At 42.3% G+C, this 20,030-nt stretch overlaps 3 protein-coding genes across 3 annotated transcripts in view; 2 read left to right on the top strand and 1 right to left on the bottom strand.

The window, feature by feature from the left end:
• The window catches only part of GPKOW (G-patch domain and KOW motifs), a 95,606-nt gene extending 86,336 nt beyond the window's left edge, over positions 1-9,270 (top strand). Inside the window, exons 10-11 of the mRNA XM_085895068.1 lie at positions 7,803-7,888; positions 8,027-9,270. Of these exons, the coding sequence (XP_085751194.1) occupies positions 7,803-7,888; positions 8,027-8,149 (209 nt within the window). The 3' untranslated portion in view covers positions 8,150-9,270. The remainder of the gene's footprint in view (positions 1-7,802; positions 7,889-8,026) is intronic.
• On the bottom strand, positions 8,604-14,715 carry ATP23 (ATP23 metallopeptidase and ATP synthase assembly factor homolog). The gene is made up of 6 exons (XM_085895069.1): positions 14,481-14,715; positions 11,988-12,033; positions 11,513-11,594; positions 9,939-10,076; positions 9,595-9,678; positions 8,604-9,160 (listed from the first exon to the last, which is right to left on the bottom strand). The coding sequence occupies exons 1-6, from the start codon at positions 14,689-14,691 to the stop codon at positions 8,957-8,959; spliced, it is 765 nt and encodes a 254-aa protein (XP_085751195.1). The 5' UTR covers positions 14,692-14,715; the 3' UTR covers positions 8,604-8,956.
• A 230-nt stretch (positions 14,716-14,945) lies between these two features.
• The window catches only part of RPAP3 (RNA polymerase II associated protein 3), a 111,334-nt gene continuing 106,249 nt past the window's right edge, over positions 14,946-20,030 (top strand). The window contains exons 1-2 of the mRNA XM_085895067.1: positions 14,946-15,287; positions 17,441-17,578. Coding sequence (XP_085751193.1) covers positions 15,135-15,287; positions 17,441-17,578 — 291 coding nt within the window. The 5' untranslated portion in view covers positions 14,946-15,134. The remainder of the gene's footprint in view (positions 15,288-17,440; positions 17,579-20,030) is intronic.

Raw genomic sequence — 20,030 nt, 5'->3', positions numbered from 1 at the left:
TCAAAACCCCAGCGTCAAAAAACAAAGGCGAGTGACAGCAATTTAAATCGTTCATTGTAAACAATGAAAATAGCTGAGTGGTACCGTTTAAAAGTCGTTGAGTGTAAAAAAAATCCAATTGTTGAGCGCAAGCGTCTACTTTCAATAGTGGGGTTTGAGCGATTTAGCACGTTCAATAGAAACGATTAAAATTTCCGAGCGCCAGCGTCAAAAAACAAAGGCGAGTGACAGCAATTTAAATCGTTCATTGTAAACAATGAAAATAGCTGAGTGGTACCGTTTAAAAGTCATTGAGTGTAAAAAAAAATCCAATTGTTGAGCGCAAGTGTCTACTTTCAATAGTGGAGATGCAGCCATTTAAATCGTTGAGTGGCAGCCTATGAATAGCAAACCCTACGTCACCGGCAAAGATAAACTGCCGCACGATATGGACAAGTTAGGCTATCGTTGGGCATAGTTTGTGAACGCCGGCTTCACGATAATTATTCGTTGGTATATCGTATCTATAAGTAATCAAAGCGCTCTATGCACATTATTAGTTCAATGTGCATTTGTCCAACCCGTTATGAATAGACCTAAATCGTAAAAACAAGCTATAGCTCATTGTTGAAAAAGCCCCATAAAAAATTAGCCGCGAAGAACTTCGAACAATGGTGAAAAGATGTCTCCTACCCGTGGACACGCGGACGCAAGGACGATCCATCATAACCCACACCCTCCCCCTCACACTCACCTAATACTGCCAACATGAACAAACTAATACTGATACTGATACTGATACTGTTACTGCTGACATGGACATCGACTCAAAAAGGACTCGAAAACACTGTTGGGTTCCCCTTTTATGAGCAGCATTTTTATATACCAATTCCCAAAACCGCTGGGAACACGTCTTTATATGGCAGTTGTAAGCTAGAAACACGTTCATTTATTTTTTTTGTCGACCGGAAGACGTCATTGGAATACGTCTACATACGTCGATGTGTGTTCGGACTACGTAAAGAATTGGTTCAAAGCACGTCAAACATAAGTTAGAAATAAGTTTCGCGTAAAAAAGACATTACCGCGACGTGTTTCGACTTATGAGTAGCTTATAAGTAGCCTTTGTGGACGTGTGTAAGCGTCCACATATCGTGCGTAAAACTTATCCCCATCGCATGCGGAACGTGTCATACGCCGAGTACGTCGTAAAATTTTGAACATGTTTATAATTTCTTGACGTACTCTACTTACTACGACGTATGATAGCGTGCTTTAGCGTTTTACTCACGTATACCAAACTTACTCATACCGTATTTGATGTGCCCCAACGTTTTAGACACATTTTTCTTAGGTCGGCATACGCTGGCAAGATCGCCAAGGTGTGACCGCGATGTTGTCACTTCCATTTCTACGACAGTTATGATTCAAATCGTTGTGCGTCAGCCTTTTAATAGGCTACGTCACGACATCGTCGGCGATGCGTGCAACGTGCTATGCCTAAGTTAGACTATCGTTGGGTATCGGTTGTGTAGGCCGACAACAGGTTCAGCATTCGTTGGTATAAGTTATCTATAACACAACGAAACGTTCTGTGTCCGTTACCAATGCGTTATACATAAGACCAAGTCGCTATGAATACGTCCGAATCTTTAAAAAAAAACATCAAAAGTTCAACGTAAGCCAGCGTTTTACATACATTTTAATACGTTGCCATCGCTGGCTAAAACGTCAAGGTGTGACCGGGCCTTTAGTCGATGAAGCAATCAGAGTTTAGTGAATACATCTGGACATTTCCTTAGACCAACATTCCAGTTGAGTTGTAATAACATTCTCCTATCAAGCTTGCTGGTACCTTATATCTATCATTTTATAAAATCCCCTCGTAAGTAAAATATATTTAAATAATGGGCAATTCTTTTACACTGAATTAAAGCTTATTTGAAAGGTCAGCCTACTTATCATATCTTCACTAGACAGGTCGATCATCTTTCAATACAGAGGAAAGATGTGATTATGTTAATGAAAATTAAAAATGGATACATGTTCAAGCACATAGAATCATACCATATTTGAGTACATTTTCCATTTCAGATTTAATACATTTATTTTAATATCAAGTTTAATTAAATAATCTTTTATTACTGTTTTTATCACCCTCAAACCCATTATGCTAGTTTCAGAGAAATTGCACTGACACCATCAAGAAAAGGGCAAGGTTTTTTATTTGTTTCATACTTGGATGGTATGAAAGAAAATTCATTTTCTTCTTTCATTGAAATTTTAACATTTTGCACATGTGAATTGTCAAATAATTTGAATACTTCTAGCCTTTTATTTATTTTTTCCTTCCCCAAAAAATGTGAATCTTTTGGAAGACTTTTACATGCAAATCACACACACACACACACACACACACACACACACACACAGACACACACACACACACACACACACAGACACACAGACACACAGACACACAGACACACAGACACACAGACACACAGACACACAGACACACAGACACACAGACACACAGACACACAGACACACAGACACACAGACACACAGACACACAGACACACAGACACACAGACACACACACACACACACACACACACAGACACACACTCAGACACACACTCAGACACACACTCAGACACACACTCAGACACACACTCAGACACACACTCAGACACACACTCAGACACACACTCAGACACACACTCAGACACACACTCAGACACACACTCAGACACACACTCAGACACACACACAGACACACAGACAGACGCACAGACAGCCACACAGACAGGCACACAGACAGACACACAGACAGACACACAGACAGACACACAGACAGACACACAGACAGAGACACACACAGACACACACACAGACACACACACAGACACACACACAGACACACACACAGACACACACACAGACACACACACAGACAGACACACAGACACACACAGACAGACAAACAGACACACACAGACAGACACACAGACACACAGACACACTGACACACAGACACACAGACAGACAGACACACAGACAGACCCACAGACAGACCCACAGACAGACACACAGACAGACACACACACAGACCCACACACAGACACACACACAGACACACACACAGACACACACACAGACACACACACAGACACACACACAGACACACACACAGACAGACACACAGACACACACACAGACACACACACAGACACACACACACACAGACACACACTCAGACACACACTCAGACACAAGACAACAATGAACTTAACTTCAAATAAACACAGCCGTTGACCTTGGGGGAAGTAAATTCCATTAGACTGGTTGGCGGCGGCACTATCTATTTGCGGTGCTTTTCTCTCCAAAGTCAGTTTGGAATTTTGAGGGAGAAATCTCAATTCCCTATCCATATCTCTGCATGTTGTGAGGTCGATATACGTATGGGTGGGGCCTGGGGAGTCATAGATTCACTGGATCATTGCGTGTGGCACTGTCAGTACCTATGCAGGAGGACGAAAGTCTGAGTCTTTAAGTCCTTGGTGCTTCCAGTCTTGCTCTTCGGATGTGACTTGGACTTTGACCAAGGATCTGAGACACTCAACTCCTTTGGTACCAGGTCTCTTCAGATAATCCTTGGCTATTATTGGTCAGATTTTGTGTCTATCGAGCATTTGCTGAGAGAGACTCAGATGAGATTTATTACCTGTATAGTCCCTGAGTATCTACTGTGGCTGTATGGACATGTGGTTCATTTTCCTGATGCAGATCCTGCTCACCAGATTCTCTCGGCTAGGGAGAGCCTCGTGAGTGGAGGGGGTCAAACAGGCCGACCACGTGTCTCGTGGTTGCAGCAGGTTGATCAGCATCTCAAGATGGGGATGGGCCAGACATCTGCCTGGAGGATGGCCAGACAGAGGCCCCTGGAGTACCAGCGGAAAGTGGACGTGGTGACTCGCTGCTCCGGTCGCCTGCTCCCATACCTGACCTGACCCTCCCCATGGGGATGCCAACCCACAGGGTTTATCCATGCTGTTTATCCATGAGCGAGGAAGCGGCACATACCATTTTTAAAGTCTTGTTACTATTTGACCAGGGTTGGAATCAAACTGCTGACTTCCCAGTCAGAGCAGACACTAACTATAATACCACTGTTGTTGGATGTCACTAAGTATTATTTCCAAAAGTGGCATTGGCACACTGTTCATACGGGTCCTTAAAACCCATAAAAGTCCAACATTTCTGAGTTGTACAATTTAAGTGCTTAAATGTCCTTAAGTTTCAGGAAAATGTTCAAAAGTCAATAAAAATCTGATTTTTCCTGTTATTTGGTGAAGGGTATTTCATTTTCCTCGCAATAGTATTCTAAAAAATGATATTTTATTGAAAAAAACTGTTTACCGGTTAAGCGGCATGGTCGCATTTCATTCCCGCCCGCCCTCATGCCAGAGCACGTGGCTTTGTTTTTGTGTGGCTGCCGAAGTGGTCACGTGTCTGCATTCGGGTCATCTCTGCAAACTTCGGCCACCATTGTGGTCGCTGTCATCACGATAAAAGAGCTGAACAATACGCCCTATTATATCCATTATCATCGGCATTTATAGAATTTGTTGACCCAAATTTATATGCACAATACATCAAAGGATGCCTGGACAATGCTATTTCCAAGCTACCTGGCTTGATAAACCAAAATTCAAAGGATGGTTAGAGAAAGATCCTGGATGTCGATCTTCTGCTCATTGTGTGTGCCACAAATCTTTCTCTGTGAAAAGCTTGGGAGTTTCTGCTGTCACTGTCCATGGTAAAGGACAAAAACATCTACAAGGTGAGTGAAACTGTGTTTGCCTATTCTGATATATGATCAACAATCTTTTGGGCATTGAGTGATTGACCAAATTGTCTCGCAGTATGCATGGTATCTGGTATGTATTTGATTACAATGTAAATACATACCTGATACTTTTCTATTTTTCAGCTATGAGGTCTGTAGGTTCAACTTTGGGTGGAATGGGAGATTATTTTAATACGGGAGCTGCGACAACCTCAGATGCAAATCCAGCACGTACTGCCCCTGCTCCTCAGCCTGCTGCCCCTCAGGCTGCTGCTCATCCTGTTCGAGTGCCAGCTTCTTCTAGACCTGGACATGGTGGAACACAGACAAACAACACACAGAAGTGTTGTGGGCAATGAAATGTGTCGAGTCACATTATTCCTTTCGTTCGTGTGAGGGAACTTCTGATTTATTTAAAGGATGTTTCAAGGGCATCCTGTTGCCGAAACATTTGCCTGCGGTGAAACAAAATGTAGATATCTCTGCCAATTCGGGCTTGCTCCTCATTTCTCTTCTCTTCCAAAGAGTCGCATAAATAAAGACAGTGAATATGTTTTCCTGTTCGATGAAAGCATGAACACAAAGACTAAAAATAAACAATTAGACATTCATGTCAGACTTTGGCACCATGACCAAGTCCACACTAGATACCTAACATCACAATTCATTGGTCATGCTGCTGCAACTGATTTATTGGAACGCTTCAATGCATCAACTTCTAATCTACGTAGAAGTGGTTTGTTGCAGGTATCTATGGATGGCCCTTCAGTGAATTGGTCTTTTTATGACAAATTGGGGAAAGAAATTAAGGACGAGTGTGATATGGGCCTGATGAATATTGGGAGCTGTGGCCTCCATGTCATCCATGGGGCGTTCCAGACCGGTGCTCGTGAGACTGGTTGGGATCTTGGCGATATTCTCTCCAGTCCATACAACCTGTTTAAAGATACCTCTGCCAGGCGCGATGATTTTACTGATGTAACTGGGTGTAAAGACTTCCCATTGAAATTTTGTAAGCACGGGTGTGTTGAGAATGGTCCTGTCTGCAGCAGAGTTATTTTATTGTGGTTTCACCTGAAGTTATTTGTTGAGGCATGTGAAAGCAAGAAGAAGCCAAAACCAACCAGCAACTCTTACAAAACTTTGCACGGTGCAATGAATGATAAGCTATCTGTTGCAAAACTGTCTTTTTTCAGGTCAGTAGCCAGTGCAGTTGAACCATTTTTAGCCTTGTACCAAACAGACAAGCCAATGGGTCCCTTTCTTGTTCATGATATTGAGAGACTTTTTAGAAATTTGTTAGAGAGGTGTGTTAAGCCACAAAATGTTTCTACTGCATATGACTTGTTAAAGCTGGATCTTGAAAAGGAAAGGGTAGAAAACAAAAAGATTGAAGTTGGTTTCAAGGCTGAAAGTGAACTGAAGTCCCTCCTGAGAACCAAGGCCATCAGTGAACGCCAGGTGTTTCAGTTCAAAGAAGAATGTAGGCTATTTGTGGTGAAATGTGTCAACAAAATCTTTGAAAGGTCTCCTCTTAAGTATAGTTTAGCCAGAAATATGGCTTCTCTGGATCCCAGTTTGATGGTGAACACTCAAAGTCCAAATTCAAATGCCTGTTGGAAAATTTGGTGACTGAACAGAGTTGATGGTGATAATGTAGATATGTTGGTTGTGAGTTACAAAGAATTACTGCAGGATGTAGCAGGGTGTGAACTGAAGTCTGGGTTCAAGGACTTCAAGGTTGAAGATGACAGGGTAGATGTGTTACTCTATGAATGTGTGGGTAAAAACAAGAAGTTTGAGAAGTTGTGGGGGGTAGTTCGTAAAGTGTTGCAAGTTTCCCATGGCCAGGCATCTGTTGAGAGGGGTTTTTCCCTCAACAGACAGATAGAGAAGGACAACCTGGGTGAAGGCATGCGTGTGGCACTGAGGCAGATTATTGATTATTTTGTACTGGTAGGTGGAATGCTCAAAGTTGAAATCACAAAGGAACTGCTATGCTCAGCCTCCAATTCTCGACATAAATACCATCAATATCTTGAAGAAGAGAAAAGAAAGAAAGGGCAAGAAGCCATCCAAAGAAAACGAAAAATGGTTGAAGATGAAGTGGATGGTTTGAAAAAGAGAAAGGTGTTGGAAACTGACATAGAAGGTCTGACCACATTGTCAGAAAAATATGCAGACGAGGCTGAGGCAAAAGGTGGCAAAACTAGCCACAGTCTTCTGGTAAAATCAAATGCTCTCAGGCACTCTGCCAAGAAAAAACAGGGGGAACTCAAAGTTCTAGAAAGAGAAATTGAGGAGAAGGCTAAATCCTTGCCTGCTATGTCCTAATTGGATATTACAATGACATGTAGCTTACAAAATGTACTGTTCTGTAGTGTAGAAGCAGTCAGGAGTTGCTGCAACTTTGCAGGTGGCAGCACTTACAATAACATTTTAACATAACACATTAACATTGAGTGCTGCCATCTGGAAACTTGTGACTGCTCCTGGCTGATTCTACAGTAACTGTGAAGTGAATTTGCCAATTGGTTGTGTGGCGCGTTGTGCCTTGTCGACTGAATAAGCTCCTGCTGTGTTCTGTATGTTCATTATTAAAATAGATTTTTTGTAAACTTACTATCTTTGTTAATTTCTAGGTGACTCACCTCAATTTACCCCTGGAATTTCTAGGATGTGGTCTTAAAAAGGGGTTATTTTAGCCCTTAAAAGTCATTTAAAAAGATCTCAAAATAAGTGGGAACCCTGCCATGTACATAAAAGCAGATGTCATTTTTGACCTCCTGATATTTCCAGTCCTCTACTCTACTCTCCCTGGACCAAACATCCCTTTTGCTTATTTTCTTCATTCCCTGTGCATATATGTAAGGTGCAGATGATCTCATGCGCATTTAGCTTGTAATGGCTTTGTATTCTTTGAAGATGACTTACTCTCATTTTGTCCTTTCAAAACTATGACTTGCAGGAATCACAGAACTGATGTTGGAAACTATTGTGCCCAAGAATGACACTGAGGCTATCATGATTGTGCTTGGGAAGTTCAAAGGAGAGGTACGTATATTGGTTCCCACAAGGCAAAAAAAAAGAGGTATAAATGCAGACTTCGCATTTGCCATGTTACCTTTTTAGAATTGCCTCCAAATTGGAATAAGGCGAGTTTGTAATTCTGCCTGTCTTACCACAAAACAGGTGGGCCATGTACTGAAGAGGGACAAAAGCAGATCCCAGGCTGTAGTACAACTGGCACGTGTATCTGACTTGCAGACCCTCGACTACGACTCTATCTGCCATTATGTCGGTTACGTTGATTGAGGTGATATCCCCTCCTATCCCCCTCACTCGGAGCATCACCAAACTTCGGTGATGCACAGCGAATCGCCATGTTCTGCACATGAACTGCTCTCAATTGATGGAATAGCACATTGTGATTTTGAGCATCGTGGTGTGCTGTATGTACTGCCAAGTGAACTTTCATCTTGATGTCCTTGCAGGCTTCAGCATTAATATTGTTAATATAGAGGTCTAACAGTAGAAAGTCAACGATGTGAGACTATGCCCAACTGATTTCCTGATTTTTCCCCCCCCCACCCCCCCCCCCCCCCCCGTTATCAGAAAGATACACATAGCTTGACTTGTCCCTATTAAAAGTACACAGGAATAAAATACAACACTCCCTCTGGAAATGTGCTTCTTCCTGCTTCTCATAATGAATTGTAACAGTAAACGGTAATTGTACTGTACTTTTATACTCAGATATGCTCAAAAGTGCTCTGTAAATAATTTTATTTGTATCGTTTTGTGGTTACATAAAAATGTTTTATACAAGCACAATTGTCACGTAAGGACCATTTTAAAGTACAGCAACATGGATGTGATAGTTTTGAACACGTGCTTCAATGCACATGAGTAATTGTTCACGTCCTGCCTCTAGATTGAACTTTTAGACCTTTTCACTCCACACTCCTCCAACCACGTCAGTGAGGAACTTTGCAGCCAGAGGTTTCAAAATGGTGAGGGCTGCTACTACAAACAAGTGGTACATCAAAATTTGTACAATTATAATCAGTAGCCATGGCATTTTACCATTACCCAGGCACAGGAGCAGCTTTTGTTCTCAGATTACAAATTAGCATAATAGCGGGTCCTGTTTTGGAGGGTGCGGAGGGCGTGATCGGCCCGACACTTGGTGGATGGGATGCACCCAAAGGGCTCGAGGTCGTTGAGGCAGCGCTGCAGGACTCTGTCAATGGAACTCTTCACCTCGACCCAGCTCACTTGCCTCACTGCCATGACGGAGCGCAGTGCGTGCCTACGTGCACACGCCTGCACGGCATAGCATTTCGGGTGATTTTTGCAATAAGAAAGCTGTCCTTTAACCATTTTGCTGATGTTTTGGAAAAAGAAAACAAAATAAAATGAAAAGAAAATGTAAAGTTTTGGTCATGCCATGATCTTCCTGTTTGTGTGGTAGAAAAACAATGATAATACTAACGAACATGGACATTTCAGGTGAAAATATTGCAGGTGGTTTCTCTGTTTAACAAAACATTGAATTGCAACACATTGTGCTTGAGGTACCACTGCTTGCTTTTCCCCAATTTGGCATTTCCATCTGAGCATGTGATCCATTGTTCAGATTGCATATTTGTCCTTGTCCATGTGATTTGTATCAAAAGCTCCCTCCTCAGCTTTAGATTTATTGTTTAAATGTCAAAAAAAATCCCACTCCATTTTAGCTCTTACAACATGATGGTTACCTGATGATGTTTTTTGAAGCCGAAGTTTAAACGAGAGAGCTCGTTAAAGAATGAGCATTCGCCACTCAGATTCGCAGCTCGAATCTGCAATTTGGGAAGTGTATGAATAACACCTCTCCTCCATATACATAAGTGGCAAAGCAAAAATCAAACACTATAATCAGGCAATTCTAATCAAATATGGCTGAAAAAATAAAAGGTGGAGTCGATGAAAGAATATTTAAGCTTTAGCAGGGTGAATCACTTGATTTCTTTTCTTTTTTTTTTCTTGGGAGGGGGAAGGGGTTAAACAATTGAGCCAGAATATTATGGAGAAACAACTTGACAAAGTGCAAAATTCTCACCTCTGAGCAGGCCAGATGGTCCATGCTTCCAAACCAGTCCACTTGGCCTCTGCAGTGATCGTAGGCATGAATAAGCTCGTGGTTTACCACACGGTTCATAAGCGACTGGTTCGATATCACATTTTTACATAACACCAGCTGGAATGAAATTTAAACCAAGAGATGAGATACAAAAGTGCAAAAACCATAACATCTGACCATTTTTAATTAGCAAAAGTTTTTGTTTTGTTTTTTTTAAAATGGTGACCTGATGCTCATGGAGAAGCTTTGTACACAATTTGATCAAGACATGGATCTTAGGACTTTCAAGGATGATGGTAGACACTTGATATTGATATGTAGTATATGGGGTTTAAACTTCTGGTCTCAGCATCATGAAATTTGCTGAGAGGAGCACTCCAAAGGTCAATTAAAATTGGTCTTCAAAGGCAGTTGTAGCTCTAAATTAATTTCGATCAATACTTGCTTCCTGTTTGCTCTTCCCACTCCCTTCAGAATGTGCTGTTGTGCGAGGGCATGTTAAAAAGTAATGCCTCCTCTTCTTATCTCCAAAATAGTAAAGATATTGAAATGAAACAAAGCACAGTTCACACTTTAGTGCTTCCCACCACTGGGTGTGAAGTTTCATGTTGCTGACACGACATGTCTCAATGCTACGCTTGGCAAGATGGCAGATGGCAACACAATGTCAGTGCTGTGAAATGCTGGAGATGAGAGTTGGGTTGACTGGATATGAGATGATGAGATGAAAGTTAGGATGACTGACTGGAGATAAGATTTGGGTGCACCATTACAATCCTGAGAGTAAAAGGCAGTCAATGGAGTGCCACCACAAAAGATCACCAACCCCAACTTGACTTCGTTCGATTTTCATCTCTTCCCCAAACTTAAGGAACACGTTCATAGAGAACATTTTCTTCCGATGATAATAGTAACAAATAGGACCATGTGTCCTGGGAGCTCATCTGGATCAGGAGCAACAGTCACTCAAACCGCCTGCAGACCTCCTTCGACCCTGATTTTTTTTTTTTTTTTTTTTTAATGCCGTGAACAAACTTTGGCAAATCATGAAGGTTGTGGTCAAGTTTTATTGAAATTGTGTTTGTAGTTTTGAAGAAGAGAACTAATACCTATTTTGAGGGGCAAACGCACACCCCCCTCCTTTCCCCCGTAAAACCCCTGAATGAAAGCAGATTTTGATGTGGTCGATACACTTTGGTAAAACATGGGTGATGAAGGTTGTGGTCAAGTTTCATCGCAATTGTGTGTGTAGTTTCGGACACAGCAAATACCTATTGTTGGGTGGGGGTCCAATTTGTGCAGCTGCAGCTGCTTAGATTGGCTGAAACCTGATTGTCAAGTGAAATTCTTACCCTCTTTCATCTTGCTCTTCCATGAGCCTCGATCTTGAAAAGGAAAAAAAAAAAATCCGCTTTCATGATTGCTCCCAAGAAGGTTCAATTTGTGTTTTTCATTGCTGTTCAGCTGTGATGACTTGTCTTTTTTTGCCTTACACTTTCCAATCATGTGTACAATTACCATCAGATATTACAAATCGGCTTTGTGAGTAATACCTGACAAGTTTCCGAATCAAATCCTCCAGCAACTTTCCTCGTACACTCCTCGCATGAAAAGTGACGTTCCTTAACCATAGGGCTGCGGATACAACAACGCACCACGTAACCTGTAGAGCCTGGTGAACAATATACCATCAACGCCGTTTCCAAGGTAAATAATTCGGAGTCTCTATTTCTGTGTGCAGTACTCGAGTTTGCCATGCTTTGAACTAAGAGAAAATTGACACTGGAGAATTTCACACTCGGGCATACATTTGGCTTGCGCTTTGCATAAAATGTCAAACGTTACTCATTGGAGGTTATTTCATGTTCCATACATGAATCTCACAGCAGGGAGCAAGTTCATGTCTGAAATCTGTAAATTCTCCAGCATTAATTTTCTGTCTCATTTTTTTTCCCCTCATTTATTCAATATTCTGGATAATGCAAGGCCAGGTTCATTCATCTCATTGTGATATGTATGCAAGCTTACCAGCCTGTTTCCTTTAATGCCTCCAAAAGCACTTTTGCAATAGGGTCTGAAAGGTAAAGAGCAAATAGAATTAACAGTAAATGTAATTTTCCTCTGAAACTCCAAAATATTACAAAATAGTTCTCTTTAAAATCTGTTACATTTTTAACTCTCATATTCACCAAAATTGAGAGAACTGTAGAGCGGAGAACAAAAGCAAAACCAACTCAGTTTTTTTTTATCTTTCCATATATATATATATATATATATATATATATATATATATATATATATATATATATATATATATATATATATATATATATATATATATATATATATATATATATATATAATTTTTTAAATGATGTTGAGTTTGTCATTTTATATGTTGTTCTGCAGTTCGCCGAATTTTGGTGACTATCAAAGAACCCATCCAGAATTATGGACGACAGGTCAATTCCTCCAGAATTACGACGGGTTAATACCCCCAGAATTATGAATGGGATGAATTGAAATACCCCTCCACACTAGGAGCAATGCTATACAATACATGACATAGACACACTTGGGGTTATCTCTCCCCCCCACCCCCACCCCAAATTCCAGGGGCTATGAATTCCAACCCCACGTAAACCTAACACCTTGAGTAGAACCACAAGTTTTCAACTCCTTACGTCCAGCTGTTCAGGAGTGCATAGAAGTCCAACAGACAGGTCTCAAATTATATAGACTATTGATCAAGGCAAATACTGAATGAGACTGCGATTTCTAAAATAAAATATAAACATTTTAAGGCTGAATGAAGAGTTTGTTCACATACTGGATTACATTCAGGACAAGGACATATTCATCTCCCACCCAGCCCCCACCCCCCCCCCCCTGCTCCTCCTTCCAAGCAGAGAGCATATGTGGAGCCTGACTTGATACTTAGCAGTTGTGGAATTTAGCTAATATTCACTAGAAATCACTTTGAACTGCTTTTATGTGTTATATTCATTTGCAGGAGTGAAGAGGGTGGGTAGGAGGAGGATGGATGAACTGAGGGAGGAGATTGGTGTGCAGATCAGTTTGATGGGGAGATTGGTGAAATGCCGGCTGAGATGGGCTGGCCACTTGGTGCGGATGGGGGAAGAAAGAATGGAAAAGAGAGTGGATGGGTTGAGGGAGCAAGGTAGGAGGAAAAGAGGTAGACCACGGTTGAGATGGGAGGAGGGATACCAGTAAGGTGGGGGTGGTTGGAGAGTGACGAGAGTTAGCTGAGAACAGAGGGAGGTGGAGGTGTTTCATGGTCAAGGTAGGGCATAAGCTTGGTGCCATCAGACCTCACCCCTTATAAACGGAAGAGGAGAAGAAGATTCATTCATGCAGACTAAGTCGGTCTGAAAGCATGCATTTGAAATGAGTGTTATACTTGTTCTTACACATCCTTGTCAATTGTGCATCGTCTGTTTATGGACGTGAAGTTGGGTGTCTCTTTGGGGGCGTTAAAAGTCATATATCGTCAAGGAAAACGATTCCTCGTGCTTCTTCGATGACAAGATTCCATAATTCATCCTACACCAATTCTGAGTTCCGACTTCTGAATTTGGTAGTTTGTATTTGGCAGAGAATATTACCATCAAAATCTTCCATCAATCTTAACTCTCCCCTGCCAGATACAGACAATTAAAGTTTGTCCCGGCATTGACCCCTTGGCAACCTTTCAGGTATTGAACTTGACCAATAAAGTTGATGCTGCTGTCATTTTGAAAAACTTATTAAAGCTCTTGCAGATGCGTAACATCAGGAGGCACGTATGCACCTCGTGAAACCTTCTCCAAAGGCAAACCGACTCTACCAATTTGTTGTTTGACGAAGAGATCTGGATATGCATGGGGTTGGGTGGACATCAAAATTTCCACCATGCTTGCATATGTGATAAATAGACGCAGCTCATCACCACGATTACCCTCGCAAGAGAGAGAGCATTGCATTTGGGTCTGTATGTTCGCACATCATGTGCTGACGTCAGCCATACACGCCACCTGGTGGTAGCCAGTATTGCACGTTATAATTTTTTTCAACCAAGTACGTCTACAAAGTACGTACATTTAGAAAGCGAGCACGTCTACAAAGTACGTACATTTAGAATGTGTGCACGTCTACAAAGTACGCACATTTAGAAAGCGAGTACGTCTACAAAGTACGTACATTCAAAATGAGAGCGCGTCTACAAAGTACGTACATTTAGAATGCGAGCACATCTACAAAGTACGTACTATAAAAACCACACGAATACCACAAAACAAGTCCTGGTGATGGTCTGCAGTCTCCAATTACTCTGTGGTTGAATAACGGTAAACGATTCATTGAGTTAAATTTAATGCAAAAACAAGATGTACAATAAATTATACTGAATTATAGTGATCACTTGATGAAGGATTTATCAGTAATCTGACTGTTCCTACGCCGTGGATTACGGTGTAGCTTCGTGTAATATGTCACCAAGAGCAGTATTGGTGGTGGACTCACTTTGCAGCGCGACCTGCAGCATGGACTCGCACTTCCCTTGACTAGTGAACAGTGTTTCATACCATGAACCTCGCTCGTCATTTCGTTTGAACCTCTCGGGGAAATACTGGTAACCCCGAGTGTCACTTTCAAACGAGGGACGATCTGTGCGACTCGGTTCGGCCTGCGAATCCCCACCGTCCCGGCCACGGCGCTCTTCGGTCGCGGCCATGTTGGATTAGAAATCAAGCCGCCAACGTCCTTCACATTTTCGTCAAAAAAACTTTTTCACAATTTTACACCTTCATTTCATTTAATATTTCTATCATGACATTATCATTAAATTCCCTCTGTAATACCAAGTGTAAGCGGTCTCTCGAGTCAATTTATTCAGCGTGCACATTTAGGACGGTGTATGCGGCAGGTGCAGCAGTTCGTAGTCAGCATGTTGCGCGTGTATTTTTTTTTTTCGTCATTTAAAAGCGTAATTAAACAACGAAGCGAACAGATCGTTCTCGAAGTTACATCTCAAAAACAATTTCCATTAGCGAAGAAGTTTGTGTGTAACTATATATTATATGTGTGGTGTGTTTGTTTCGCTTTACCTCAGGCAGGTTTTCCTGAGTCCTGTTCGCGGGCTGATCGTGCGGGCGCACTCAGTTTGTCTCAGCGCTCATGTCTGCAGAGATCCAGGCATTGGAGACGCAGGCGGCCATTCGGCGAAACGCTGAGGAGGTGCAGGATTTCTTGTGGGATTTACAGACTTGGGAGGACGACATGAAAAGGAAGGACGTGGAACTGCTGAGGGGAAACGGTGTGGAAGCCACGGTGAGATTGCATTAATTAATTAATTAGCGATGGAGTTGTGTGTAGAAATGTCCAACAAAGTGGTTCAAAGAGCCTGGACGCTCGGGCCGGACTCTCATAAGTCGTGAGGCCTCATGATGGAGGATCCAAGGACCAGATCGCACGGATGCTCCAGTGGGAATGTCTCATGTGGCTTCACATGTCAAATATATCAGCCTGGTGTTTGCTCTGTGGTTAGGGTGGTGGTTCGGGTAGTAGCTTGGGATCCAAGGATCCTGAGTTCAAGCCCCGTCGGCCGCTGAATTAATACACCAGGGGGTTGACTCAGCCTGTCATCCTTCCGAGGTCGGCAAAATGAGTACCAGTTCCAGCGTGTGTACTGGTAGAGGGGCACTGCATCAGCGACACAGTCGCGCTTCAAGAAATGATAGCTGCCATACGACCACCACCAGATGTCAAATTTGCCCATGATGGGCCGCATCAGGATCCACACCTGAACCAAAATACAATCCACTTGCTCTTGTCACCAAACCAACTCGTCCACCAAGTTTTATCATCAACTCGTCCACAAGTTTTTGAAATTTCATGCTCCATATCGTTTCTGGCCCATCTCACAACATGGTGAAGAATCACTTGAATAATAAAATTTGTATCTGGATCCGCATTCGGATCTTCACCAAAATTTAATCAATTCTTCCTTGTTACACACCCAACACGTTCACCAAGTTTCGTCCGAATCCGTGTGCAACTTTTTGAGTTATCGTGCTACATATCATTTTTGGCCCGATCTCTCAATGGTGAAGAATCACTTTAAAAAAAATTCTTGTCGGATCCGGATCTGGATCTTCATCAAAATCTAATCGGTTTGTCATTGTCACACACACAAACTGTCCACAAAATTTCATCTCAATCCGTCCACAACTTTTGAGATATCCTGCTCACAGACAGACAGACGGGTGAAAAAGTAACCTTCGTCCACCTTTCGGTAGTGGAGGTAAAAATTACGTGTTTGGTTATTTTTATGGTGGAGATTACATAATAGTTTTGTCATTTTGTCATAATACAAAAATATATATATATATATATATATATATATATATATATATATATATATATATATATATATATATATATATATATATGTATTCCAGTGTATAAGCACCATTTAGTTTGTGGGACAGCACTGTTATTCCCATTGATTTATATTGCATCTGCATCACATTTTGTCCAATCGTGCCGGCCATTGGAACGTAACAGTGTGATACCCGCAGAGTGTCCCTAAGGGTGTCCCAAAAAATGTACTCACTCTTTAAATGACAATAAATGCGTTGTTTATTGACTTAGAAACAAGATAAATGGATAAATGTATAAAATGTTAAATGTATAAATTGAGTGGTCTTCTACTGTACTGCTTCTTCACTGAGAGACTGGCATTTGGCATTTTATTTAAAACTCGAGTAAAAGCCCATCAAAAATGACGGGTTGGAATTATTTCATTCAAAATATTCAAAGCGACTGGAAGATGTGTGTTTTTTTTTTCTCGCAAGAATCGTTATTTTAAAACTCTACATGTACAAATGTGACCCAATTTTCTTGATCTTCTGGGATGTTTCGTTTCGACGGCACAGCCTCGTGGCATTCTAAAGTCTGAAGCCTCGGCCCAGTGTCAGGTGTGCTTCTATCTTCTTTATTTATTACACATCCTATGGAAGTAAATGAACAGTCATTTTACTCTGTGCGTGTTGCACATCATCTGCAGCGAATTCCACCTCCCTGCTCCTTGTATTTTTTTTTTTTTTTTTTTTTACATTTCTGTACACCGCCCTTGAGGCCTGGTTGCAAGTCACTGTCGATAGTTCCTGCTTCTTCACAGAGTTTTTGGAGTTTTTGTTTTTTATATTAATCCTGAAAAAATAGACCATAGTGAACACAGTCATGTTAAAAGATTGCCCTTTAAAACTTTTCTTAAATTTTCCTTGTGAATGAGGACAGACAAATTCACACCTTGTTTTATATTGGTAGGTACCTTGCAGTTGCAACCATATAATCATTCTGTCAATACCACTCACGCCATCCTTATGGCAGAGACACAAGAACTTGCCAAATTATTTGTCACTGCTCGCTTTATGTATTACAATCTTTTTATTAATTTCATTGCCTCCTGGTATTTTCAGAAGTTACCACCAGTGAGAAACAAGGACTTTCAGCAGAAGAGAAGAAAGAAGCAAGAGTGTACCAAAGACAGAAAGGATGGACAGAAAGGCAAGCCCAGGATTAAAGCATATGATTATGAGGCCTGGGACAAGTTTGTGGTAAGTTTCTCGATGTGCCAATTTAGCTGAAAATATTTATTATAACGATTTTTTTTTAATTATGCACTGATCAATTTCTCTCAAAATTGCTCTAAAAGATGAAAGAAATTTCAATTGTTTTTTTTGGGGGGGGGGGTGGAGTGGGAGAATATGGCTGACCCCATCACCCCTCCCCCACCCATTGCATATATTCATGTTTGAATCTTAGGAAGTACACACTTGCAAATATAGCAGTTAAAAGCTCCTCAAGTAGAACATGTGCAGTGTATCATGATAGCACGTACATAATAAAAAAAGAAATATGGCTACAAAAATGTTTATTTGACGTGATAACAGTTGGTCCACACATCTGTGATCATGTAGAATAGGCCAGCCCAATTTTTACACAGATCTGGTATACAGGTAGTGGACAAAAAGATGGAAACACCTGGGTAAATGAGGGACACTAAGCAATGCCTTCCACACAGGTGATACCCATGTGCTAATTAAGCAAATAACATCCCAGCAGGCTTAGGGTTATTTACATATATATATATATATATATATATATATGTATATGTATATATATATATATATATATATATATATATATATATATATATATATATATATATATATATATATATATGTATATGTATATGTGTATATATATATATATATATATATATATATATATATATATATATATATATATGTATATATGTATATTGTTGTGGTTACCAGATTCGCAAACCACCATTCAGGTCCCTTAGGTGAGGTATCTCGGTAAGTGCATGTGTAGTTAGGCCCAAACCCGTTGTCTAGTGGGAATACATGTCATTTATACATGCTGCGACTCTTCAGGATAGCCGTTTTTCTTTTACTATCTTTATTTTGGACCAACCGCCATGATCACAACCACAACATCAACCACCAACCACAACACCGCTTCACCACAACCGCCGCGACCTTCACGTCACACCTCGCAACCGTAGCATCGCCACCGTTCTTGCCCCGCTGTGGGTACCGGTGTTGGACTCGTGCAGGGCGCACGTTGAACAGCGTGTACAAAATCACGGATTTTGTGCTTCAAAAACGGATCAAAAACGACACACGCCCACTTTTTGCCGTCCAATCGGTGAGCGAGGGCGGGTGGCCCCGCCCCCAGGGCGATCGATATATGCAAATTTGTGGATCAAAAGCCTTCACGACCACTTTGTTTCGGGTCAAGGGGGAGCGAGGTGAAAGGTCAAAGGGAGGGGGTCAAAGGCGAAGTTACGGGGGGATAAAAGGACGGTGTTCGTCAGTCAGAGAAAGGAGAACGAGAACGAGAACGAGAAGGAGTCGGAACGGAGGGGACGAGTGTGGAAGTCTGGAGCCCGAAGCCTGCAGTGGCTGGAGAAGCTGAAGAGAGTCGGACGAGGGGGTGCTCGCGTCGGTGCCAGGAGCTGCACGCCCGAGGGAGGCCGGCAGCGCGACCTGGCCGAGGTGGAGACGCACACCAGGGATAATAAAGATCCTCTATACCCCGAGCATCAGCAACCCCCTCCTGTTTCCCCCCGCGCTGAGATAGTGCGACCAAGGGGGCCCCGTTCCCACCCCCTACCAGACACCGTCCACGAGGCCCGCGGGTTGCGGGGCCATCGCCGCTCCGCGTCTCATCACCAGACGGGTAGGCCCGACCCGGTCTCGGCCTCAGGCCTGCCTCATTCTTGGGGATTTCTTTTCCTTGGTTTTGGGTATGTGTTGTCGGCGCCGTCTGTGAAGTAGAATTGTATAAGTGTTGCCGTGTGCTCGGTAGTCGGTATTAGCTCTGCACTGTGTTTTCACTTTTATATTTGCTTTTTGTGTAAATGGAATTGTGTTTTCTTTTTTTTGTGTGCATTTGGTGGAATTGTATTTGTGTGCTTCCGTGTGCCGCGAATAAATGTGCTTTATTGTTGAACTGTTCTCCCGCTTAAGCCGTCTTTTCCCCCATTGAACCCTCATCTTGCTTCACGTAAAGGGTTGGTAGTGGGCTGAGTATGCCCGATAATTAATCGAACCGTCGAGGTCGACGATAACACCGCTCGGTTATTCTGATAGTACGGAACGGGTCGCTTAAGTGGCCCGTGTCCGAAGTCGACCTGCGGCGAGGTGCGATCGCCCGGTCTACCCTCCGCGTGGGTACTTAGGTAGGTCGGGTCGGCGAGCAACCCTATCCCACGCGGGGGCTGATTGGTTCGATCGCGGTGAGACCGAAAGGTCCACCCGTGACTGGTTCCCGGCGTTAGTCCGAGAGGGTCACGACTGGATTGTCCGTCCGGTGGGCGACGTGCCGCGATTCGAGTTACGTGGCCGTCAGCACGCCGGCGGGCGCGAAAACCGCAACACTGGTGTCAGGTCGTGCGATACAAATTCATCGCCCTCCTCGCGGCACTGGTATCGGAGAACAGGAAAACGGGCTGTCCTGTCTCCAATTAAATTCACGGGA

The sequence above is a fragment of the Eptatretus burgeri genome, chromosome 9 (assembly GCF_056783735.1).
Source record: "Eptatretus burgeri isolate ZD-2024b chromosome 9, Ebu_testis_v1, whole genome shotgun sequence".
Lineage (NCBI taxonomy): Eukaryota > Metazoa > Chordata > Myxini > Myxiniformes > Myxinidae > Eptatretus > Eptatretus burgeri.
This window is presented reverse-complemented; position numbering and strand designations above follow the sequence as displayed.

What these genes read in the sequence shown, in the direction of transcription:
- ATP23 (XM_085895069.1), bottom strand. Translation starts at nt 14,691, where the DNA reads ATGGCCGCGACCGAAGAGCGCCGTGGCCGGGACGGTGGGGATTCGCAG. An exon ending in TTGATTCGGAAACTTGTCAG is followed by an intron (nt 10,077 to 11,512) that starts GTATTACTCACA and finishes ATTTCATTCCAG; the next exon opens with CTGGTGTTATGTAAAAATGT. An exon ending in ACCATCTGGCCTGCTCAGAG is followed by an intron (nt 9,679 to 9,938) that starts GTGAGAATTTTG and finishes CCCAAATTGCAG; the next exon opens with ATTCGAGCTGCGAATCTGAG.